Source organism: Heptranchias perlo, chromosome 25 (genome assembly GCF_035084215.1).
Source record: "Heptranchias perlo isolate sHepPer1 chromosome 25, sHepPer1.hap1, whole genome shotgun sequence".
NCBI classification, from domain to species: Eukaryota; Metazoa; Chordata; class Chondrichthyes; order Hexanchiformes; family Hexanchidae; genus Heptranchias; species Heptranchias perlo.
The window spans coordinates 27806821-27833423 of NC_090349.1; the positions used below are offsets into that span (position 1 = coordinate 27806821).

At 39.5% G+C, this 26603-nt stretch overlaps 1 protein-coding gene across 1 annotated transcript; it reads right to left on the bottom strand.

The window, feature by feature from the left end:
* Positions 1 to 235: 235 nt before the first annotated feature.
* sf3a1 (splicing factor 3a, subunit 1) lies at positions 236 to 26584 on the bottom strand. The gene is made up of 16 exons (XM_068005873.1): positions 26450 to 26584; positions 24283 to 24395; positions 23988 to 24186; positions 23481 to 23738; positions 21682 to 21756; positions 20019 to 20169; positions 16214 to 16410; positions 14584 to 14701; positions 11685 to 11870; positions 10740 to 10861; positions 9129 to 9362; positions 7829 to 8036; positions 5256 to 5404; positions 3033 to 3134; positions 1338 to 1409; positions 236 to 799 (listed from the first exon to the last, which is right to left on the bottom strand). The coding sequence occupies exons 1-16, from the start codon at positions 26498 to 26500 to the stop codon at positions 698 to 700; spliced, it is 2337 nt and encodes a 778-aa protein (XP_067861974.1). The 5' UTR covers positions 26501 to 26584; the 3' UTR covers positions 236 to 697.
* Positions 26585 to 26603: the final 19 nt, after the last annotated feature.

Below are 26603 nucleotides of genomic sequence, written 5' to 3' on the forward strand. Positions count from 1 at the left end.
CTACATTGAAGTGTCAGTCAGATTATATGTTTAAATCCTGGAATGGGGCTTGAATCCATAACTTACTAACTCAAGAATGCCACCAATTAAGCAGAGCTGATGCTTGTGAGGTTTAAGAGCCCCAGCGCCTGTGGAGCTGTACCCAAAGCACACACCCCTGCCTTCAGGAGAACAGTGAAGAAAAGGACATTTGCTAAAAATGTAGTCTTCACAAATTATAGATCACAGACACAAGAATTGATACAATTTTATTAAAAATATTCAACAGAAAGCTAAACGCAATGCAATAATCTCATACAGGAGCAGGGATGATAATTTAACCAAAGTGGGCTTTATGAATGCAGATCAACTAGAAGTCAAACAAAATTTAGTTTAATCTCTCCATCTTTGCAGACCTTTTGATAGGAGTCTAACATAATGAAGGAACTACGTGTAACAAAAGATGAAAAGTACTGAACTTTACAAAAGATGAAAAGTACTGAACTTCTAAAATCAATTTTTTTAAAAAAACCTTTTAACTTGTATACAGAATTATTTTCACATATGCTACAGTTCCATTCTTCTAAATAAAGATGTTGCAAGTCTGAATTGTCTGTTAAATGAGTTAACAATCTTAATGTTTTGAATCTTAAGAATGTATAGTTCGATTCACATTCCCATATATGTGTAGAAAGACAGTGCCAACTACAGCAACATGCTACTTTTTTCGGCCTCCTCGTTCTTTGAAGGCGAGGTGGATAACTGAACCACTGGTCACGTTGTAGTAGGCTAGAGAGTTTGAATCTTTAATAAAGATGCCCTAAAAAACAAAAACATAGTAGTCAGACTGCAAGTACAGTTTAACAAACTAGAATTTAGTTTCTTTCTCAATTGGACAGAAGAGTTATTTAATCTTCAGCTGCACTATCTTAATAGCAGCACTAAACATTAATTCCAGGAAAACTGCAAGATCACCAGCAATTCAAATGGGAGGCAGTAAACACAGTAGTAACATTTCAACCTACTAATCACCGTAACGTGTAGAGTCACACTAAAACCTTAATGTTATGCATTGAAATCCAAGTAAAGGTTGTGCAACATTATGTACTAACTCAATGGACTATCGATTAGTTCCTTACTCTTGGATCGCAGTATATGCATATCCACATATTTCTGTATACACAGATTTCAAGGTTCATTACCTGAAGACCAACAGTTATTAAGTTTCAAACTTAATATATAAAGCTAAAGACTTTCCAAAAGTATTAGTAACAACAGAAGCATGTATATGAATGTAACTAGAACCATTCTGTCTGAATTACAGCTGGATATTGTACATTGAGGTATGCCATATATACCTCATATTGAAGCTTCTGTTTACCAGCAGGCATTCCTGTAGCCTCATGGATTTTCACCTTGACAACAGACACCTAGAAAAAAATAAACAAACTGATGTAATCTAGTGTCCTCGAGATACATAAATCGAAACAAGATATTGGAACCGCATGTAAGTGACTGATGAAGGCAACTTTGGAATAGTGTATGCAATTTTAAGCATCCTACATTCAAAAAAGAAACAGGTATATTAAGACAGTTCTGAGAACAGAAATGATTCCCAAAGCTGAGGGTTCTTTGTTTTGAAGAGGATGAGAAAACTGATCTTATTTATATTAGTGAAAATACCAAGGAAGACATGATCTAGATCTTTAAAAGGATAATTAGAAAATAGACATCATGAATACTCTATGGAATATGATGGTTTCTGAACTGATGGCATCATGCAAAGCAACCAAGGAGGAATAGTACAAGTTAACAGATATTTAGAATTTTGTTTTATTATTCTTCAGGGCACAGGGAAAAAAATTCTGCAGAATCTGACCGTAGGAGTGGGTGTTGAGAAGTGGTATTCCACAGGGATCGGTGCTGAAACCACTGTTGTTCACCATTTACATAAACGATTTGGACTCGGGAATCAGAAGTACAATTTCAAAAGTTGCAGATGACACTAAATTGGGGGATAGAGTTAATACTGAAGACGACTGCGACAAAAAACAAGATGACGTTAATAAACTTGCAGAATGGGTGTGTAAATGGCAAATTAATTTCAATATAGATAAGTGTGAGGTGGTGCATTTTGGTAGGAGGAATAAAGAAGGTCATATACTCCTTAGGAAACAAGAGTCTAAATGGGGTAGAGGAGCAAAGGGATCTAGGGGTGCAGATTCACAAATCATTAAAAGGTAGCAATGCGGGTTAACACGTCATAAAAAATGTAAACAAAGCACTGGGGTTCATTTCTAGAGAAACATTTAAAAGCAGAGAGGTTATGTTAGATGTGTATAGAGCCTTGGTTAGACTACACTAAAGGAGTCCACATTACAAAAAAGATATAGAGGCACTGGAGACGGTGCAAAAAATATTTATAAGGATGATACCAGAACTGAGAGGTTATAACTATCAGGAAAGACTGAACAGGCTGGGGCTCTTTTCTTTAGAAAAGCGAAGGCTGCGGGGTGATCTAAGAGGTCATTAAAATTATGAAGAGATTTGTAGGGAAGATGTTTCCCCTTGTGGGAAGTCCAAAACTAGAGAACACAAATGTAAGATAGTCACTAATAAATCCAAGAAGGAATTCAAGAGAAACTTCTTTACCCAGAGAATAGTTATAATGTGGAACTTGCTACCACATGGAGTTGAGGTGAATAGCACAAAGGCAGCTAGATAAGTACATGAGGGAGAAAGGAATAGAAGGATATGCTGATGGAGTTAGATGAAGTAGGGAAGGAGGAGGCTCGCATGGAGCATAAACACCGGCACAAACCAGATGGGCTGAATGGCCTGTTTCTGTGCTGTACATTCTATGTAATTCTATGTAAATAAGCTGGGTAGTATGCATGATGGGGCAAATGACACATGGAAGTGATAGACTTGAAAGGTTCAAATGTTTTTTTTCTTGTTCTATGCATTTTTAATGTATTATTTTGCTACATGAAAGCAATTAGAATCCATATTGTCTTGCATATATATTTCACATTTTCATAGGGTATCCATACCTGATCTGTTAGAGGGAGGGTGAAAACCAGGACCTGGCCATTCAGCTTCCATTCAGACTTATCCTGCATGTTCGGTACCTGTATCTTGACTGTGACTGGACCCTTAAAAAAAAATTGAGCACAGTTGAGAGTTGTAAATTTACTTTCTTGAATAAAAATGTAAATGCAGTTACTTTCTCAAATGCATACGTACGATTCAAAAAAACATAACAGTGCCAAAAGCATAAATGTAATGTGCTCTTCAAATTACTTTTGAGGAATTGAGAATTCTAAGTGCTAACTTTGAAATACGATGCAGGATTATTTGAAAGCAAGTCCCAAGATAATATTAAACTGTTGGTAGAAAGCACGGTAAATCAAAGCCATGAAAAGTGCACAGATATGTAATGTTGAAATAAACTAAAAATAGAAAAAGTTTGCATTATAAAAAACATTTAGTCTGTGCTAACATAAGCTATTTGGTCATTTTCATATGGTGCATATTTAGCATTATAGTGCAATCACTAATGCACAACAGAAACTTAATTTTGGGAGGAAAAACAAGAAATATGAGTATACATTCAATTGAAAGACCCAGGACGTGGATGAATAGACACTTAGGGGTTCAAATAAATAATTCCGAGTGTGCCAGTAGATAAAGCCATCAAAAAGACAAACAGCATTCTAACAGAAGTTTAGATTACTACAGTAAAGAAAATGAAAAATTTGTACAAAACTCTGGTTAGGCCACAGTTACAGTAATGTGTGGAGTTTTGGGTGCTTCATTATAGAAGGGACATTTAATCCAAAGAACAGTAAAAGTGTAGATTGACAAGAATGATGCCAGGGATGGGAAACTAGTTATGAGGAGGGATTTGAGATACTAGGTCTATTTCCACTGAAACAGAGAAGACAAAAAGGGTATTTAATAGAGGTTTTTAAAATTATGAACGGTTTTGATAGAGTGAATAGTGAAAGTCTACTTCCTTCAGTTCGGGAGTCATTTAGGAAGGTCAACAATTTAAAATTTTCATTACGTTATCACGAAAGAGAGTTTAGGAGAAATTTATTTATGCAGAGTGTTGTTGGAGCATGGACTGCTTTGTCACAAAGAGTGGTTGAAATAAAGATCATTACATCTTTTAACGGAAAATTGGATGGATATTTGAAGCAGAACAAGATACAGGGCTATGGGGAGAGATCGGAGCGGTAGATTAGTTTTGGATTTCTCTGGCAAAGAGTCAGCACAGACACAATAGGCTGAATTCCATCCTTCTGTACTGTAAATTTCTACGGTTCTATATTACTATTTTTTTAAAAACAAGGCCGGGTGAGAGAAAATCACATTTAAGTTTGATTAAAAACTAAAGTCTAAATTATTGAAGTAAGAAGTTATTATTTATGGGCTCATAAATGTATTCAGGTACTGCACGTTCCTCCCTTAATATAAGGGAGGAACGTGCAGTACCTGAAACTTCTTTTGAAACATAATACCCATTCTAATATTAAAATAAAAATATTTTAAAAACCTTGTATGCGGCTCACATTTTGTGCAATACACTTTAAGGTGTCACATGTTTCCATGTCAATTTTGTGCCATATTTATTAAAAAGTATTAAAAAGCATCATGAAACCCAATCACCTGCAACCCAAGACTCAGAATGTGTCTCATCTCTAATGAACCTTGGTAATTACAATGATTGACCCAAGCATCAATTTCAAGAATGCAGAGCAATTACATCGTTCACCTGACGAAGGAGGAAGCCTCCGAAAGCTTGTGAATTTAAAATAAAATTGCTGGACTATAACTTGGTGTTGTAAAATTGTTTACAATTGTCAACCCCAGTAAGAAAGTGAGTGTGGGGAGGAAAAATGCCTAAATTTGGTGAAAATTCAGTACAATATTTTGTTACTAACTAGTGACAACTTAAGTGAACAAAAACATTTGCCAGCAGACTCATTTTAACAAAAATCCCTCAGAAAATAAGTTTGGTTTAAAAGTCCAAAAAAACATGTTGTCAGATTAAGATACAACAGATAGAAACATGAATATTACCAAAATATTACATTTTCAAAGGAACCTAGCATTTAATAAAGGGTGGTCACAGAAGATTCAATTAAAGACTAGTGACTGTGCAATAGACTGAGGTTAGACAAGCACGTTCATGGACACTGTCCTAACACGTCCTTAAATTTGAATTTAACATTACTTGGCTTGATTTTCAAGCAATGGGTATAATATACCTTGCTTCTTCGAAGAAACTCTTCCTCCGGGATAAGATTATCCTCGGTTTTCATCTTTTTGGATGTCGGCTCATCATCTAGTGGTGGAGGAGGACGAGGAAGTGAAGAAGGAAGCGGCGCAGGAACCACTGGAGGTGCAGGTACAAATGCTGTATGCAAAAGTGTGAGAAAGGAGGCATTTTGGAAATTCAAAGTGCTTCTTTTGAAACATAATACCCATTCTAATATTAAAATAAAAATATTTTAAAAACCTTGTATGTGGCTCACATTTTGTGCAATACACTTTAAGGTGTCACATGTTTCCATGTCAATTTTGTGCCATATTTATTAAAAAGTATTAAAAAGCATCATGAAACCCAATCACCTGCAACCCAAGACTCAGAATGTGTCTCATCTCTAATGAACCTTGGTAATTACAATGATTGACCCAAGCATCAATTTCAAGAATGCAGAGCAATTACATCTGATCACCTTAAAAGGGACAGAAAATGACATTTAAACACCAACATATGTTGTGCGTTACATAATATAATGTCCCTGTCCTCATAAAACAGTGCATTCTCTAACTTACTGTGAGCAACATTAGAAAGAACAAATTTGCATTTGTATAGCACCTTTCAAAACCTCAGGATGTCCCAAAGCATTTCACAGTCAATTAAGTACTTTTGAAGTGTAGTTACTGTTGTAATGTAGGAAATGCGGCAGCCAATTTGTGCACAGCAAGCACATAACTGATCCGATAATTTGTTTCTGATAGCTGGTTGAGACATAAAATGTTGGCTAGAACACCAAGTGAACTCTCCAGCTGTTCTTTTGAAAAGTACGATGGGATCTTTTACGTCCAGCTGAGAGGGCAGGCGCATTATCCAGTTTATCGTATCATCCAAAAGATGGCATGTCTGACAGTGCAGCACTCTCTCAGTACTGCTCTGAAGTGTCAGCTTGGATAATGTGGTCAAGTCTCTGCAGTGGGGCTTCTAACCTTCCAACTCAAGAGGATAGAGTGCCACCACTGACCCAAGGCTGACACCTTACTAGGACCACTTGGCTCCAGACCTCATTACAGCCTTGGTCCAAACATGGACAAAAGAGCTGAATTCCAGGCTGCCCTTGACAGCAAGGCAGCATTTGACCAAGTGTGGCACCAAGGATCCCTAGTAAAATTGAAGTCAATGGGAATCAGGGGGAAAACTCTCCAGTGCCTGGATTCATACCGAGCACAAAGGAAGATGGTAGTGGTTGTTGGAGGCCAATCATCTCAGCCCCAGGACATTGCTGCAGGAGTTCTTCAAGGCAGTGTCCTAGGCCCAACCATCTTCAGCTGCTTCATCAATGACTTTCCCTCCATCATAAGGTCAGAAATGGGGATGTTCGCTGATGATTGCACAGTGTTCAGTTCCATTCGCAACCCCTCAAAGCAGTCCGAGCCCGCATGCAGCAAGACCTGGACAACATCCAGGCTTGGGCTCATAAGTGGCAAGTAACATTCGCGCCAGACAAGGACCATCTCCAACAAGAGAGTCTAACCACCTCCCCTTGACATTCAACGGCATTACCATTGCTGAATCCCCCACCATCAACATCCTGGGGGTCACCATTGACCAGAAACGTAACTGGACCAGCCATATAAATACTGTGGCTGCAAGAGCAGGTCAAAGGCTGGGTATTCTGCGGTGAGTGACTCACCTCCTGACTCCCCAAAGCCTTTCCACCATCTACAAGGCACAAGTTAGGAGTGTGATGGAATACTCTCCACTTTCCTGGATGAGTGCAGCTCCAACAACACTCAAGAAGCTCGACACTATCCAGGACAAAGCAGCTCGCTTGATTGGCACCCCATCCACCACCCTAAACATTCACTCCCTTCACCACCGGCGCACTGTGGCTGCAGTGTGTACCATCCACAGGATGCACTGCAGCAACTCGCCAAGGCTTCTTCGACAGCACCTCCCAAACCCGCGACCTCTACCACCTAGAAGGCCAAGAGCAGCAGGTACATGGGAACAACACCACCTGCACGTTCCCCTCCAAGTCACACACCATCCCGACTTGGAAATATATCGCTGTTCCTTCATCGTCGCTGGGTCAAAATCCTGGAACTCCCTTCCTAACAGCACTGTGGGAGAACCTTCACCACACGGACTGCAGCGGTTCAAGAAGGGGGCTCACCACCACCTTCTCGAGGGCAATTAGGGATGGGCAATAAATGCCAGCCTCGCCCGCGACGCCCACATCCCATGAACGAATAAAAAAAAACTTCAGATTGTTAGTTTCTCTTTAAAGAAAAAATCCCAATCTTTATTAGCAAGCAATAGTTAATTTCCCTTGCCGCTGCTCAAGGGCAAAAAAAAAGTATCTCTCTCATTCCATAATTCTCAACAGATATGCAATGAGGACCATTTTTCCATGTCAAACATACTACTCATGTTGTGAAGTTCCTTACATGGACATGTTGTGCAAGTGCTATTGGAAACTGTGGCTGAGAAACAAATAAAAAAAAAATTCGGATTCACATTCACAAACTCCCAAATGGATTTAGAATAGGAATTGCGAAGTCTTTTAAATAACTTTACCTGCTGGTACCACCATTGGCGGTGGGCGGGGAGCTAAAACTGGCGGTGCCGATGGAGGCATTGGTACTACGTTAATTCGAGGTCCAGGGATCATTGGTGGCATGGGAGCTGTTAAAACAGGTCCAGGAGCTAAACGGATAACAGGAGCCATTGGTGGCCTGGGCATAACGGGCATTGATGACATAACATTCCGCACAGGTGGAGGCATCTGAATAATAAAAAAGAGCAACATTGCAATTCTGTGTGAATATATCTCTACGAATCCATAATTCATGTCTTTGATAACTTTTCCCATTCTAAATTTCTATGCCTGCATTTATAATGAAAAATGCCAATGCAAATTTATCAAGCTGTAATCACATCCTGTCAATGATGGTGCTGTAGCACGTCAATTTTGGATTTCCAGGCTCCGGAGTCTGTACTGCAAAGAAACTCCTGTACACCAATCTACACTACTTTGCCATAAGTTTTGCTATTTAACTGTAAATAATAATATAAAATCAAAGTGTTATATTAAAAATAAGCATTGAAAGAACAACTTTAGAACAGGGTCCAAATTACGTCCTGATCCAATTACCCAGTGTCTTCTAACCCCACCTCAACCCAATCGAGACTTCCCCATGTGTAATTTCACGCAAGGTCAACTATACTATATAAAGTGTTGAAAGACTAACTTCTAGCTGCGTTATTAAAACTTTACAAGTCAAAATATGCAACTGTCACATTTTATACATTTAGGAGGGTAGCTGGGTAGTGGATTTTCAACAACTATTATTAAACATTTTCTGCTTGTGAGATTGTCTCCTGTATAATTTATAATTTATTATAAAAAAGATAGAAAATCTAAGTGAATCCAGATAGCTTTCTTAATGGCTCCTTCTCATGGATTTCCTCTGCAGATGCTGGTAGAGGGAATCAATAAAACTTTACTTACATTGTATTATGCAGCTCATTTACAAAGTAGGTACTGCAATACAAACTTGGATCAGAAACAGTCCTATGTTCGAAACCTCAACAAGACAGAAAGTTCATTGTTATGAAATAGGTGAACAATTCTGGAAAGTGGTACTGATCCACAGTTATTCAGTATTGAAAAACAAAACAGCTAATAATTAAACAGGCCTGTGGCCAATTTGGTTTAAGTGTAAACTCCTGACTGTGGCACAAGAGCTATACATTAGTAAGGTAACAACATTTTTGTGTATATTATTGTTGCACAGAATCCTGAGCACCTCAACATAACATAACTATAAATAGAAATGCTTGTTGTAACCATTTTCAAAATATTTGCTAAACTTACAGAAGGTGGTCGGGGCATTGATGTGATTGGTGGAACATTCATTGATCCAGATGTAGGAGGTGGGGGTTGTGGTAAATCAGCAGGTTTGCTGGGTCCAATTTTCTCTTTGGTGTCATCCTCTGGAACCAATCCCTTGGCCTTGTGGATAGCTTCAATCTGCTCCTGCAGAGTGATGTTGGCTTGTGCAGCCTGTTGTGTACGTGCCATACTGCCAGAATGACCATCCCAAGTAACCTTTGCCATAAGAGAGAACAATTAATATAATCATAGTTTATTGGCTTGTTTATGTATTTTAGTTACAACCAATGAACAGCATGTCTGCAATATTGAATAATTACTTCAGAGCAGAATAGTTTTATATTAATTTACTCTGCTGTCAGTTTTTGAATTAATCTAGACAAACCAATATTCCCGTCTACTTTAACTGAAGCAATAGACAATTACTATTTCATTTTTGAATGTTTTCCCAGACTGAATGAACAAACTACATCCATTATCAGTGCTCTGTACTGTACTGTCACAGCACTTTCCATAGTTTAATTTCCTTTACACACTGTGCTTTGAATACAGTATGCCATCCTATAATTTGGAAAAGATGTTCAATTACAGCATAGTTACCCATTCCTATATCATTACTGTTTTTTAAAAATTCATTCATGGGATGTGGGCGTCGCTGGCAAGGCCAGTATTTATTGCCCATCCCTAATTGCCCTTGAGAAGGTGGTGGTGAGCAGTCTTCTAGAACTGCTGCAGTCCGTGTGGTGAAGGTTCTCCCACAGTGCTGTTAGGAAGGAAGTTCCAGGATATTGACCCAGTGACGATGAAGGAACAGCGATATATTTCCAAGTCGGGATGGTGTGAGACTTGGAGGGGAATGTGCAGGTGGTGGTGTTCCCATGTACCTGCTGCCCCTGTCCTTCTAGGTAGTAGAGGTCGCTGGTTTGGGAGGTGCTGTCGAAGAAGCCTTGGCGAGTTGCTGCAGTGCATCCTGTGGATGGTACACACTGCAGCCACTGTGCACAGTGGTGGAGGGAGTGAATGTTTAGGGTGGTGGATAGGGTGCCAATCAAGCAGGCTGCTTTGTCCTGGATAGTATCGAGCTTCTTGAGTGTTGTTGGAGCTGCAATCATCCAGGCAAGTGGAGAGTATTCCACCACACTCCTGACTTGTGTCTTGTAGATGGTGGAAAGGCTTTGGGGAGTCAGGAGGTGAGTCACTCACCGCAGAATACCCAGCCTCTGACCTGCTCTTGTAGCCACAGTATTTATGTGGCTGGTCCAGTTAAGTTTCTGGTCAATGCTGACCCCCCAGGATGTTGATGGTGGGGAATTCAGCGATGGTAATGCCACTGAATGACAAGAGGAGGTGGTTAGATTCTCTCTTGTTGGAGATGGTCATTGCCTGGCGCTTGTTTCAGTGCGAGAAGAGTTGCCCAGTGAATGTGTGTGTGTGTAAACTGCCAAGTGTTTATTTGTGTGTAGTTTATGCAAGGGAAAGGTTATGGTTACTGTTGTGATTGCAGTACTAAGAAGCAATAGGAAATCTGCTCCAAAACATCATTTAAGCAACAAGTTAGTTATCCGAGACTTGCCCAGTAATGGGTGTTCATACCTTCTCTTCTGGTTTCTGAATTTCTTCTTCACCAATCTTCTTACCGATAGCTGTTTCTTCCACACCAAAGATATCAGTACGTCGTTCAGCCAGCTGCTTCAAACTACTTTCAATATCCAGACCTGATGGAAAAAACAGCTCAAATCAAAAGATGGTTAGGTATTCTATCCTAAAAATTAATGTAAATAAGATACTCACAAAACTTTCAGAATTTTTCACTAAAATTATTGTTGTTGGGTCTGACAACTAGTAGAAAGTTTTGCTCCAGTGACATCAGAGCGGGCAATATTCCCCATTAATAAATCAATGGAACAAAACTTAATGACATCACATCAGGCTACATAAAACTTCTGTTCCTACGCTGCCATTAATTGGCCATTTTAAAGCCCTAAAACACAGTAACAAGAGGCAACGAACAGCTAGAGGGTGGAAATATTTAGGATTATTCAGTAGGATACACTTTATCTTTAAGAGGATTATTTGAAAGATCAAAGTGCTTGCGATCCCCCAAATGTTGAGTTCCTGATCTCAGCTGGGATGTTGTGAGGTCAGGTGCTTCTCCATAGGAAAGGACAGAAAACGTTAAAAAGATGCTCTTGCATACCCTATCTGGCCTGGTTACAAAGCAGCACTGGCAGAGATGTGGGGTAGTTTGCATATGTGAACTCTCAACCAGGTGTGACAGTGGAAGACCAAGAGGAAAAACTGGATGTTGTACCCACAAAAAAAATAATTTTGTTTTTTAAAACAGTATAACAGATGGTAACAAGTATGTACTCAACCGTAAGTGTGTATGAGGGGAAGGATTTACTGGAAAACAATAATTATAGTCACAATCTAGAAACAAAACACAAGTTTTTATGTTGATGAATAAATCAGAACTATTATGGAAACAAAGTTCCCATTTTGGCCAGTGCTTCTTTCAACATCACTAGTAATATTTACCTGGAGCATACACTTCATCTTCACTCTGCTTCTCTCTAATGGAGCGCTCACGTTGCTCCAACCAGCGTGGATCCAACAGCCCAATACGCATGTGCTCTTGCATTTTGCTGGCAGGAATTTTTTCCCCAGTGATTGGAGAGATGAGATATTCGTCAGGTGCGGGAGTACCAGCCACAGGTTTTGAAGCTAAAAGAATACAAGGAAAACTCTTACTTTAAACTATTCAGTAACTGAGTAAAAGATATAGAAATGGGTACACATATTAAAGTACAAATTCACAAGACAGTAAATAGATTTGTTTCTATACATTGCAAAAGGGAAAATATAGAAACTGTGAGCTGCCAGCTCAAGCACGGGTCAGAAGTCCTGATTTTGCACTGCACAATTTTTACACTGTCATCTTATTTGTCTTTGCATCTATAAAGTACAAACGATGCCTCAAGCATTAAACAGAAATTAAGCAACATATGCCTCTCTGTTACAAGTTATTCACTATTAAAGTAACTTCGTGGTTGTGCAGCTGCTTTATCCAGCATATGAAATAGTAAAATACGTATACAAGTATAATGCTACAAAAACAGATCTGGTACAGAAATTCTGAATTTGAGATTTACTTTAAGAAGCAACAGTGAAGTTGTTGTATAGTGTCCTTACACACTAAGCACTTTCTGAATAACCTAAATGATAACCTGTCAACTGTACAACTGGTGAACATACCACACAGCACTAGACCTGCACTAGTGAAATAAATACTTTGAACTTATATAAGCGCCTCATCTCATCTCTGATAAACATCTTATACCGTTTCACATATTCTTAATTACCGAGGTCTAGTTACTGTTGTTATGTAGATGTTATGCGGATTGTCGTTAAAAACCCAATTGGATCACTAACGTCTTTCAGTTAAGTTTTAGTGTCCACCTGAAGAAGCAGATGGGACCTCAGTTGGCTCAGTGACAATGCAGCACTCCCTCACTTGGGTGTCAGCCTAGATCAGTGTTGACCAATACATTAGACACTATTCCCATGTGGCTAATTAGGAATCCAGATGTGGATAATTGCATTTCTGATTAGTAAATTTAAAAAATGAGTAAGACACTACTGTTGAGCATGTGACTGCAATACTCATTCGCATGGTGTATACTTGTGTACTTTAATCTTTTTGTGCATTTGTTGGGAAAATGGAAAGATGAAAAGCAGAACGTGCAAGTGTTTTTTGATCTTTGTCAGTGCTTTACGTTCTTGGTTACTGAATGGCGGTAGATATTAGGTAAATATACAAGTCAAGTACATTTACCTACATTGTGTGCATGCAGGTAAGGCATTTTCTACTAAAATTAGTGCATGTGGCTATAACGGTGTTGCCGTAGCCATTCCTGTGGCTAGTCAACAATTTCCCTTGGCCAACACTGGCCTATATTATCAAATTCTGTAATGGGGCTTGAACCCATAACTTTCTGACTCAGTTAAGTTGACACAAGTGCTGTTATTCCATATAAAACCCAGCTTTGCTAGAACGGGGGGTTGGATTGAAGGAATGTCTTTTAGTGCACTGTAATGGCATTCAATCACTTGGAGCAGTGGAGTGGCAGCAGACAGGAACTGGCAGTGGTGCTGAAGGTTGGGGGAGGCAGGATAAGCTGGGAGCTGTACCAAGAGGGGAAGGAGCCTCGAGCCATGCCGAGGACAGAATACAATTTGGGGGTGGGGGGAAGGCGGAGCAAAGACAACAATGCCAGCGTGAACTTGAAGAGGAGGGGAGGCAAGGAGAAGAGTGCCAGCCTAATCAGTGGAAATCAGGATTTGTTATGTGATGTTGCTCTGTGACAAATCATTTGCTCCTACATTGGGAGAACTTCACAACCAAACTTCTGGAAAGGTTTCATTCTCATGAACGGATTCGCACAGTTCCTTTGATCTCTGCCACAGAAAATATACAGTTACGGATTAGTAGTTTACTGAAAATAAACCAGCATGGTGTCAGCTTTGTAACTCATAAGTATGCAAGGTCCAAGTGTGTTTTATTGGCCGTGACAATAGTGGCTTATTCTCCATAAGCTAATAGTTTTTGATTCCTGCACTATTTATATAAACAGAATTTGTTTAGAAAATGTCAGTTTCATTCATTTCTCTCCTCATTAACTTTGGCCAAATTTACCATTGCGAATGTTGCAAGTGGCTGCACTGACCCATGCTGGTTTCAAGGAAGATGGCCCAGAATTGGTGGCAGTGGGAGAAAATTATTGAATTATAAAAGAAAAAAAATACAATAAAGATATCAAAACAAACAGGACACATCTCATCATAATTAAGTAGCATAAAAAACAAATCAAATCACTCCTACTCTGATAGGTTTTTTTGCTTCAGAGGTGTTCTGGTTGTAGCTTACTGCCAAGTGTAAAGTATTGGTCTTCATCAAAAGAGCATTGTATAAAATACTTTATACACAAGACATTGTTTTTGATCTTTCAGAGTTTCTACCGTGTATGCTGATAAATCTCAATGATCACCGATTTCTCAATTTTTCTACTTTAATTTTACGCTAGACAGGTCAAATGAATAGGGAACAGTAGGTATGATACAAGACAGTCAAGGAAAAAATTGGCATTCAATGAGCAGTTATAATACCAAGGCAGCACTAGATTCAAGAGAAAGAGAGAGTGTGGGTAATTTAATAATGTTAGTTTTACATTAGAAACTCGACTACACTGCAAACTAATTCAGGAAAATGGCCAGTTTTGTAGGACAAATAAATTTTGTCCTATGCTCCTTTCTATTAATTTCTTCCAAGCTAACAATGCACCCTAGTGAACATAACCGCATCAGATGAATCACTGGCTTTCAGACCAATCATGACCACACATACAACTTAAACCTCCCCCAGCTTTTGTAGACTCACCTTTGGGATCATAGTCCTTCCTAATGATAACCTGGTCTGGAGTAGGAGGAAGAGGTGGAGGCATTGGATTCTCAGGAGGAGGTGGTACTTTCTGACCTTCGTCTTCTTCATCTGATCCCTAAGAGAAACAATTATACATATAGATGTGTAAAAATATAAATTTCAGAGAAAATAAGTTAAACTAGAAAGTTGGCATTTTTTCCCCTTTGTTTTTCTGTTCTGTTCCTACTTTGGGGAAAGACAAATCACTTACAGCTCCCACATATCTACCAGTACCATTCCTGATCTGGTTACTGGGATATGGATAACCCACACCCTAATATATTTTCCACTGCTCCTGGGGAAGTGCTTTGTACCTTTGTCCAAAGACACAGCTAAACTGAAGAACTCACTATATGGCGATCCATATGCACAAAAGATGATGTGCCACCTTGTTTATTTTAAATTATGTGTGCTGATGTTGTGTCGTGCAATGTTCAAACAAAAAACTAGAGTTATCCTAAGGAACTTTAGGTCTGAGCTCTCCCTGAAGCAAACTAACACCTAATCACACGGAGGATACCAATTCACTAATGCTATTCCCTCTACTAGCTTTCTCATTCTTTGGATAGGGATTCTGAAGTGGTTCCAAGCATACAGTTGCTTGGTGGTACCTCCAGAGTCAGCATGGAGTCAAACATCCAGCTAAGAAAAATTTTAAACCTACAATGAATCCAGTCATTTTTAAAAATACTTGATACTGAATCTATGAACAGAAACCTAGACCAAAAACAAAACTCACCTTTGTTCTGCATTTGGATGAGCTTGTTTTCCCTAACTTACATAGCATAGTAAGAGTGTAACAGGAAGGTCAAGTTTGCTTAGAAACATTAAACCACTTAATTAAAATCTTAAAACTCTGAATGATGATTTGATGTAAACATTTGGTGCCATTGGTACCATTATCAAAAGTAATCTATATTTTGAAACACAAAAATCAGGTCAGTCCCTTTGATCCACACTATATATGGTTTATATTATGAGGTACATTTTAAAAAGGAAACATGAGTTCATCATGACACCATAAAGATCAAATGTCTAAAATTTCTATGGAATTTGTTTGTTACAAGTAAAATTCAGCATTAAGTTAATGCCAGGTTTTCATAAAGACATATTCATTTTAAAAATATAATATTCATCCCGTTGGCAGACTAGCTCCTTGAGTTGATTGGCTCACTTGTCATGACTTGAATGAAAGAGACGTATCAGCTCTATTATGACAGCAACCTGCTAATAATGTGAATGAACACCAGAGTTGAATACTATCACTGTCATTACTTATTTCACAATTCACAAGGCAATTTTTTTCCCAGACTGAACTAAACTTGGCATCATAGTAGCTACCACCTTTCTTCTTTTTCCAGCTTTACCGACGGACACCAATACCATTGCATGCTACTCAATGATTCCTATTTTATAATCTGTTATCAATTAGATTTTCAACAGTTAGGTCAGTTATTTTGGAAAGGGATTGCAAAGTTGGTAGCTAACTAGCTCGCATCCCCTTCTTGGGTAATCAAACTGAGCTAGAAAATACTCAATCATGAAGTATCTTTACATCAATCACCAGGATCATTTTGTAGTATTATACCTCATCCATATCCTGTACTTGTGTATCTTGATCTAACTGTGATGGAGCCTCTTCTGGTTTATCCTCTGTTTCTTCAACATCATCATCAGATTCCACCTCCATTTCAACCTCCTCACTCTCCCCAAACTTCTCATATCTCTCCTGCATCAAAATACGAGCTCCAAGCTCTTCCGGGGTAGTTGGTGGAGGGAAATGCCCTGTAATTAGAAAGGTAAATTGCCTGGTGAATTTAATTACCATTACATTTCTAGTTTTTCCTACCTCTCCTATCCACTTCTCTCTCAACAAAAGTGTCTGACTCCCTTTACAGTATTTTCTTCTTCAACCAGAATAGACTTCTCCATGGTTGACATTAATTCTGATCCATAAATGGCAAACAGGAGTGCACTTCTGGAGATCAGAACTCAGTCATCCAAATTTACCTACGAAAAGCATCACACACTATGAATTACTTTGAAATGCAGTAACTGTTGTTATATAGGCAAATTTGTCAGTCACTGCGTGCACAGCAAGATCCCTGGTTGAGAGAAAAATATATACCAGAACTCCCACTATCCTTTGAATAGTGCCATGGGATCTTCAACAACCAGAACAGGCAGTTTAACATCTCATCTGAAGGACAATATCGCAGCATGCACTCAATACTACATGTGATGTCAATGTAGATTATGCACACAAGTCCTGGAGCAACTTTCTGACTCACAAAATCTCAGATGACAAAGCAGCTCCAATAAAATATAGCTTTTGCTGTCAGAACTATATTGACAGATGCAATATATTCTGTGGCTTATGTCAACTACAACAACAACAAAACAACTTGTATTTATCTAGCACAATGCAGAAAAACATCTCAAGTGTCACAAGAGGCGCAAGGAAAAAATGGAATCAGTAAAATAGGTTAGGAAGGCTGACCAAAAGCTTGTTTAAAGAGGTGGGTTTTAAAGATGGTCTTAGAAGGAGGAGGAAAGTGAAGGTGTTTAGGGAGGCAATTGCATAGCGTAGGATCTGGGTGGCTGAAGATATGGCCAAAATTGGTGGGGTGAAGGGGCAGGGTGCACAAGAGGCCAGAATCAGAGGAACAGAGTCTGGAGGAGGGAGGGGGATTGTATGGCTGGAGGTGGTTATAGAGATAGTGGCAAGATTTAAACACAAGGATGAATATTTTCAATGTGTGGTGTTAGCCACATTGGTTGGCGGGCAATAGAGATTTGGATGGGCTGAAGTTTATACAGGGTGCAGATGGGAGGTTGCTTGGAAGAGCATTTGAGAAATCGTCCTAAATAATGGATTCACTGGCCGATGGGCTGAGGTAGTAGGCAGTCTTTGTGATGGAGTCAATAGTTCAGCTTGGGGTTGAACAGGACACAGAGTGTGAACAATAGGCATGGAGGGGGGGGGGGGGGTGGTGGAGTTACTGTCGAGGATACAGAGCTTGTGCTGGCGCCAGGATGCTGGTTTGGGTCTACCCAAAATTTAGCTGGAGGAAAGCACTGCTCATCCAAGACAGATGTTGAAAAAGCAGTCTGATAGCATAGAGGCAGCAGAGGGGTCGAGAGAGGTGGTGGAGTCAAAGACCTGAGTGTCATTAGTGTACACGGGGAAGCTGTTCCCATATTTGGGATGATATCAGTAAGGTTAACATGTAGATGAGGAAGAGAAGGGGTCCATGGATGGATCTTCGACGGACTCCCGCGGTGACGGTACAAGGGTGAGAAGAGAAGAGAAGCCATTCCTAGAGATAGTCTGGCAACAACTGGATAGGTAAGAGTGGAACCAAGCAAGGGCAGTTGCATGAAATTGGACAATGATGGAGGATGAAGTCATTGACTGCGTTGAGGTCTGCAGACAGGTCCAGGAGTGATAATGCATCACAATCACAGAGAATGACATTACATTGTATTGGTTAAGACTGTGCTATTGGAGAAATCAAACAGTAAGTTGTGGGAGAAATGAGCACAAATCTGGGAGGCAAAAACATATTCAAGGACCTTGGAGAGGAAAGGGAGGTGGGAGATGGGCAGTAGTTAATGAGGACATACAGTTGAGGATGGGTTTCTCTGCTCCATTGTCCAATTTGTTGCAGCTGCTTGGTTCCACTCACCCTTGGGAGTCCATCAAAGATCCATCCTTGGCCCCCTTCTCGTCCTCATCTACATGCTAACCTTGCTGATATCATCCCAGACACGGGAACAGCTAAGCGAGGTTGGTGACAGCAATTTTGAAGAGTGGAACAGTACTTGAGGAGAGGGAACCATTTACAATGTTAGCCAGCATGGGGGCCAGGAAGGTCAGGATTTCAGTGGGAATAGGGTTGAGTGAGGAGTGGGTCAGTCTCGTGGATGAGATGAGCTTGGAGAGGCCATGGAAAATGAAGGGGAGAAATTAGAGACATGGTGGGGGGAGTCATGGCTAGGATAGAAGGGGAAATCAGGGAAGGTTTAGTTTAGTGTGGAAGGGGGAAAAGCAGCGAAGATAGCTGAACGGATGGTTTCCATCCTAATGATGAAGAAATTCATGAGCTCCTTGTACTGTTGGAGGTGAGGTTGGAAGTGGTAGGGGAAAGGGGTTTAATAAAGGTGCTTGGTAGTACAGAAAAGGAACCTAGTCCATCTATGCCCTCCAGGATGATCCTAGAGTAGTGGACTGTTTTGGCAGAGGACAACGAAGCCCAGTAGAGCTTCATGTGATTGAGACAGATCTGACAATTCAGGGTTAAGTCATTTGTGCCAGATACGCTCAAGTTTGCGTCCTTGGACATGAGGGAGTGAAGGTAGAGGTTGTATTGGAAAAATCACTGGGATGCGAGACAGTGAGGGTTTTGCTGGACATAAAGGGCATTGAATGTGGAAGTGAGATGCTGGTTCAAAACATCAACAGTTGCAGAGGTATCGTGCAAATAGAGAGGCGAAGGTTTAGCTGATTAAACTTTTTCATCATAAATCTAATACGAGCAACTGCACATGAAATTTATGCGCAGATATTCAAGTAATGCAGGGTTGACTATATTTTGTTAATGCCTTAGATTGCTTGCCAACTAAAAACTGTTTATTTTAGTAAGAACGACTACCTTTGCTCCTTTTCATCTCCTTTCAAAATATCAGTTTTCCTGAGACCACTGGCTCCTACTTCCTTATTCAATGTCAGGACCGTCAATATCAAGCTGTCTGGCTTATCGCTCCTTCATATTTCTCAGCAAGAATCAGTCTCCTCTTTGAAGCCAACTCACTTTTCCCTACTCTCTCCAAGCTCTTCAGCTGTATATGCAGTATAAAGTACTCAAGTTGTATCATGATTTGGCTTGCATATAACATTATGAATGGGTAATCGGTTATGTGATTGGTTCTGTCATAGACTTACATGGAATTCAAGTTGGGACATTTGAAAATGCTTGTTGTAAATGGGGATCCATTCTAACCATATAAATTATACACAGGGCCCACTGCATATTAGTAATTTCAAACATTCTAAAAGTTAAATAAATATTGCCATATACTCTGAATTTTTTTTAATAATCAGTTTTCTTCCTTATTTGAACCATCTTCTCTGGTTACAACAATAACTTGTATTTAAAAGCTTAAAACGAGCAACCTCAAAGCTACAGGAACTCAATTGTTACTTTTCATTAACATTTCAAACCAATTTACTATAATTGCAAATGTAAGTTTAAACAAAAATATTCAAAGCAAAGGATGTTGGAAATACTATAACTGTACAGTGGAGAATGGTTAATTTTAGAATGATGTGTGTTTATCAAGTGTTTAAACCTAAATCAAAATTATATCCTATAGTATGGTAATAACATTACCTTGTTCATTAGGCTGGAAATCAACAGTTTCCACCACCACAAAGTCATGCCAGTCAATCTGTGCATAGGCTACTCTCTCCCTTTCCCGCTCTTCCTCTTCCTTCCTCCTCTCACGCTCCTGAAACTTGGCCCATTCAACTCGGTATCTAACCTATGTCATACAAACCAAAGTTATTTGCATGCATAGACACATATTTATAGACATTGATCCACATTTCTTTTGTGCACAAGTAACAGACCTCCTAATCTTCTGCACTCATGAAAATTCAAAAATTTTATATCACAGAAAAAAAAATCACTTCAACAGATAACACAGAGGGGTTGAGACAGGTGGTGGAGTGGTAGAGCTGGGTGTCATGTGGAAGCTGATCGCACGAAGGAATAACTGTGGCAGACGGAGTTTAATGTGGGGAATTGTGAGGTCATCCACTTTGGACCCAAGAAAGATAGATCAGAGTATTTTCTAAATGGTGAGAAGCTAGGAACTGTGGGTGAGCAGAGAGATTTAAGGGTCCAAGTACAGAAATCACAAAGCTAGTGGACAGGTACAAAAATATAATTTAAAAGACTAATGGAATGTTGGCCTTTATCTCAAGGGGGCTGGAATACAAAGGGGTGGACGTTATGTTACAGTTATAAAAAGTTCTGGTTAGACCCCATTTAGAGTACTGCGTTCAGTTCTGGGCACCGCACCTCAGGAAGGATATATTGGCCTTGGAGGGGGTACAGCGCAGATTCACCAGAATGATATCTGGGCTAAACGGGTTAAATTATGAGGACAAGTTGCATAGACTAGGCTTGTATTTCTGAGTATAGAAGATTAAGGGGTGATCTAATTGAGGTGTTTAAGATGATTAAAGGCATTGATAGTTCTGGGAACCCCACCTTAGGATCGATATAGTGGCCTTGGAGGGAGTGCAGCGTAGATTTACTAGAATGATACCTGGACTCCAAGTGTTAAATTACGAGGCACAACCACACAAACTAGGGTTGTATTCCCTGAAATTTAGAAGATTAAGATTAGAGCTAGGTGGTTCAGGGGTGATGTCAGGAAGCACTTCTTCACACAAAGGGTAGTAGAAATCTGGAACTCTCTTTCCCCCAAAAAGCTGTTGATGCTAGGTCAATTGAAAATTTCAAAACTGAGATTGATAGATTTTTGATAGGCAAGGGTATAAAGGGTTACGGAACCAAGGCGGGTAAATAAAGATAAGATACAGATCAGCCATGATCTAATTGAATGGTGGAACAGGCTCGCCAGGCTGAATGGCCTATTCTGATGTTCCATGTCCGGGATATCATGAAAGAACAGCACATAGATGAGGAAGAGGAAGAGGCCAAGGAAGAATCTTTGGGGACTCCCGAGGGGGTGGCAGGGTGCTGGATAAAAACAACAAATTATTTAGGAAACTTTTTCAATGTAATAACATTCCAGAACCTAAAAGGACATTAATTGCCCAAACTTGTGATTTCTGGTGTCATTGCCTTGTAATATGCCATTATACATACCCTATATAAATTTCAATTATTTAAGCAATTAGTGCAGCTAGTTAAGTTTTGTTTACAAATGAAGATATAAGAACATAAGTAGTAGGAGCAGGACTAGGACATACGGCACCTCGAGCCTGCTCCGCCATTCAATTGGCTGATCTTATTATCTCACCTGATCTAAAACTTCTTTAGGATTTTCTGCCTCTTTTTTCAATTTCTGAAGCAATCCCTTTGGAGGTATTAAGATCTGAAAAAAATAAAATTGTTAAGCTTTTCCCCTTGTGAAAAGATCGCGATTAAAATCAGTATACATCTGAATTTAATACCACAACTCTGGCATATCTGGCTAGGTCTAGAAGTTGTCCATCAGTCATGTACATCATCAACGAGTCCTCCTCAAATCAAAATCCAGTACTGGCCCTACATCTTCCCAATTAAAAGCCACAAAAATAGAAAATTTAAGGTAAACTAAATTTTGCTGCAACAACTTCGCTCTTATGTGGTGAATCACATACCTTGAAATTACTTCTGTATAAAACTACAAATTCAACTAAATGTTATATTATCCAGTTTTCCACTTACAACTCTTCAATATTGCATTGCTGTCTCTGTGACACTGGAATTTTATCAAGAGTTTTACTTTTTAACCATCTGAGGTTTGCTATAACTATGTACTCCCTACTACTACCTTTTCTGGAACACAGGCTCATTGCCCTCAACTGAGGACAAAAGTAAATGTCCATGACATTTGAAAAAAATATGAAAGCTAGATTCTTAAATAGCTAATGTCTGCAATGGTGGCAAATATAATTTTTTTAAAAACCCATTATGTGTTGAAGCTTCAACCAGATATTTCTCATGTGACTTTATATGCACGAAATCTGCCTTGTAGTATTGCTCACAGGTTAAACAAAAGCCCATGTTACTGTAATAGCTTACTGGAATTGATACAAGCCCTTTTGTGTTCTTGTAGTCTTCAGATTGCAAAAGAATAAATGTTCTATTGAACTGTATGACTATGTTACAAATTACAAATCCGGTTTATCAAATGTGAAGGTTAAACAGTGGCTTGAAGTCAATATAGCAGATTGGACCTGGTTAAAGAATTTCAAAACTTATACCTTGTGTATAAAAGGTCAACACATTGGTAATTCTCTTAGTAAATACTACAGTCCAAATAGTAGCCTAACAAATGTATACTTGAAGTTTTGCCTAACCACTATAGAGCTGTGGTATTGTGACACAAGAACTCAAGAGCATACTGCCCAAGATATATCTCATATATCCCACTTGAAGTTCAAAACTGGGACTGTAAGGTCAAAAGGAGTCTGCCATGATTGAAAAAGGTTATCAAGTTAAAGTGTTGGCTCCCGGAACACCACAGAGATGCTAGACCCAAGTCCATCTGCATGTGTTACCAAGTCCTTCACCTTAAACTGACAAAGCAAAAGTCTCTAGTAATTTCTACATGTTTTTCTATAAAAATGTATATGTATAGGACTTTGAAGTGACATTTTGCATGCCAGTGATGTGTATTCAATCCAACATGTAGAAAACAGTTCAGAGAAACACTGAAGCTGGGAGATTTTTTTTTCTCTCAGCATGCAGTAATCGAATTTAAAGTAGCCAGTCACATCTCATAAATAAATATGAAAAATACATGGACTCTCTTATTCTTTGAGATATAATATTTACAATGGTAAGGAGGAGAAAGTTTTGGATTACGAAACGCATTATATATGTTAAACTTCCATTTCCAACCTTCTGCATCTGCCTCGTCTCTATAAGATTTGTTTCCCTTATTAAGAACTACTCCACAATTGTAGACACATTGCTCCAGCTCCTTCAAACTGTAATCACTGAACTTCAAAAGCCAATCCTGTCGTGCAAGTATATTACTTTGGCTTGATCCACAGTACTTAACAATTACACATTTACATGTAATAGATTGTATTTGTAACTTTTACATACCTTTGTGTACTGCTCCACTAGTTTGGTGAAATAGTTGAACAGACTGTGCTGCGGTCGCAGAAAGTCAAACTGATAGTTACGTTGTTCTTTCTGCATCAGCTGAGTTAAAAACTGTCGACCATTTCTTGCAACAAATTGAGCGGTCAGCTTCACAACATCCAGATCAAAGGCTGAGATGGATGGGGGATCAGCAATGAATTCAAATTCAGGTGGGGGTTCTTTTGGGACAATTGTTTCCTGAATCACCTGTGCTTGCACCTGTTTAATGTACATGGGAGAAAAAAACACATTTCAGAATTTATAAGTTCTCAAATATGATTTAAATTATAAATTGCTTACTAGAAAACTTGAAACTGCTATAAAAATATGATTTATTCAATAATTTATAAACATTACAAAAAAAGAGGATCTTTAAATGTTCACAATAAACGTTTATTAACAGCATTTGTCTGCATTAAATAAGATAGTTGTGCATTTTCCTCTGTTACTGATAGCAAGGTTACTTACTTTCTGTGGCAGCTGCTGCTGTTGCTGTTGCTGCATAACCTTTGGTATAGCAGCTGAAGGTTCTTGTCCTTTCCCCTCCTTGAACTCATTAACTTTGTGCCGGTAATATGCATGGTAAGGATCATTAGGATTCAAGAAGTTAAACTTGGAGTTGTTTATTTCATTCTGACGAATACGGGCTTCAAATTCTGGGCCATTTCTAATCAACACAAAATAATTTACACATTTAAACTCCTCAGATGATCACTGCAATACAGCAAATACAAGCACACATCTGACTGAATGAGGTACTCACCTGGCTACAAAACTAGCAGTCTTGTCAACAATGTTCCTGACCTCAGGAGGAGGGTAGATAATGCCAACGATGGGTTTGGAAGTTGGGATTTCATCTTTTGTTTCTTCTGGCACCTTTAAAATAAAAACAAACAATTGTCACTAATCTTTTTAAAGCACCTCAAAAATTCTTATAATTTGAAGCAGATCTCACTCAAAATTCATGTTTTTTTTTATTCGTTCATGGGATGTGGGCGTCGCTGGCGAGGCCAGCATTTATTGCCCGTCCCTAATTGCCCTTGAGAAGGTTCTCCCACAGTGCTGTTAGGAAGGGAGTTCCAGGATTTTGACCCAGCGACGATGACTGCCAATGAACAATGAGATGGCTTGCTCCCATGCCTATGTCACCCTGTAAAGAAGCATTCTAGAGTGGCCCAGTGACTCCTGTTGATTGTTTTCCTCTTTGAAGCACCTAGCCTCCACTCACCACTTCCTTTTGACAGAGAATCAGAAACACCATGTGGAAAATGGTACTTTTGTTCCATCACATCGACCTGCGAATACCCTTTGATGGAGTGTTCATGCTACAGTATGATAGTAGCAATACACTCAAATTTTATGGCGACCTATGCTGTTCACCAAGTAGTTTGGAAGAAATTACTGGTAGCTGCTATCCACCTGAGAGCTCAAACCTATGTATGTCAGTTGTCTAATCATTATTGTTGGGGGCAGGATTGGTGTACAGAGATAAGCAGATCATTTTGGCTCCAAGATCACACATCTGGCAATGGGAGGATTGGAACCTAGTTGATTCTCTGTGGCAGACTAAGTAATTCGATATCTGCTCTAGGTAGGCCTACAATACTCCAGAGTACTGATTGATTGACCTGCCAACCTGAATCACTGGTGCAAACTAGAGGGCTAGGTCTGTCACTGGGGTATGGGATTGTTCCCAGTCAGCTGCAGAAAATCCTACAAGCCAACATTCTAAATTGTAGGATGACCCAGCTGGAAAAGCAGCAGGAAGTATATCAGTGCTTTGTAGTAGTAAGCTCCGTGATTTTAGCCAATTAAAATTCAGCAGTACCGCTACACACTGGAGAGTCTTAAGCCTTAACTTTTGCTAACTTATGCCTAAATTCTTTGTTTTTAAGAGTAGGTCCATTCTTTAGGGAGATTATATGTATCCCATATCAGGCAAATGGAAACCCTACTTATGTGGGTTTTCTGGTAGTTTCGTTTAGTTTAGAGACTCTTAAGCACAGAGATGGATTTTCACACATGTCAAACACCCAGACTGATTAGAAGTAAATACTTACTGAAGTATTACTTACTGAAATGGGTACAGCACATCTAAACCATGTGAACACCAAAATATCTAATTCCACTGCAATTTAGTTTCCTTGTACTGAATTCTCTTCAGCTCCCTCTTCCCCAGATAAGATTAATGGACAGTATTTTCTGACAACTTGTAACAGCATTTCTATCAATTCTGTTCTCAATATGGTTGATGCCAAGTGCAGGACAACATGCCCTCCAATTTTCCTTCCCTCTTCATTGGAAGGCAGCTAGCCTCTAATGGCAATGTCATAATACTGTACCACTACTCATCACAGAAGCTACACTACAATCTACTATTCTCAATTATTATTTTACAATATTCTGTAACTCGCGTTTAATTTTACCTCATTTATTTTAAACTATCCCACCCCAAAACATGTATTTAATAATGAATCTCCCATATCGTTGCTCACAGATTTACACTGACTGGGTCTAGGAGCAAAGGTGTTGGTATAAATGTAGCCGTACTCATTCTAGTCTGACAATGTGGCCTATTTTAATACATCCCGCTCTGCAAAATAAACACAGCTCCATTGAGTTTCTGATCGGCCTCACATTGTGATAAACCAGACTGAGATTATCCTGGTGCGTGTATGTTACTTCAGCATGTGTCCTTCGGATTATTCCCAGGCTCAGTTCACATGACCAGCGGGAACTACAACTCACAACCTGCACGGCAGAATAATTAATATCAATCACGGGCTTCGAGCGTCATTTGGGGATCAGTGCGTGTCACAGCCACTCGGGGCCTAGTGTGTCCTGGAGGCCTCGGACTGGCGGGAGGCCGAGACTCTACATGCGCTTGTTTGAATGGCGACGGTACCAATTTTTTTTTGTTTTAAACTCACCTGATTTTCGGGCTGGGGTGGCGGCACCACCTGCACCGGTCCGGCCGGCATCGCTCCTGCACCTCGGGCGCCTCAAACCGACACAATTCCGCGAGAAACCTCCGTGTACACAAGATGGCGACCGCGGACTGCGCCACCCGCGTTCTGAATATAG

Excerpts from the sequence above, each read along its gene's own strand:
- sf3a1 (XM_068005873.1), bottom strand. The coding sequence starts at position 26,500 with ATGCCGGCCGGACCGGTGCAGGTGGTGCCGCCACCCCAGCCCGAAAAT. Across the intron at positions 16,411-20,018 it reads TTTCCAGCCTAATGAACAAG|GGCATTTCCCTCCACCAACT; the intron begins GTAATGTTATTA and ends TTCTAATTACAG. Across the intron at positions 1,410-3,032 it reads CCCTCCCTCTAACAGATCAG|GTGTCTGTTGTCAAGGTGAA; the intron begins GTATGGATACCC and ends ATTTTTTTCTAG.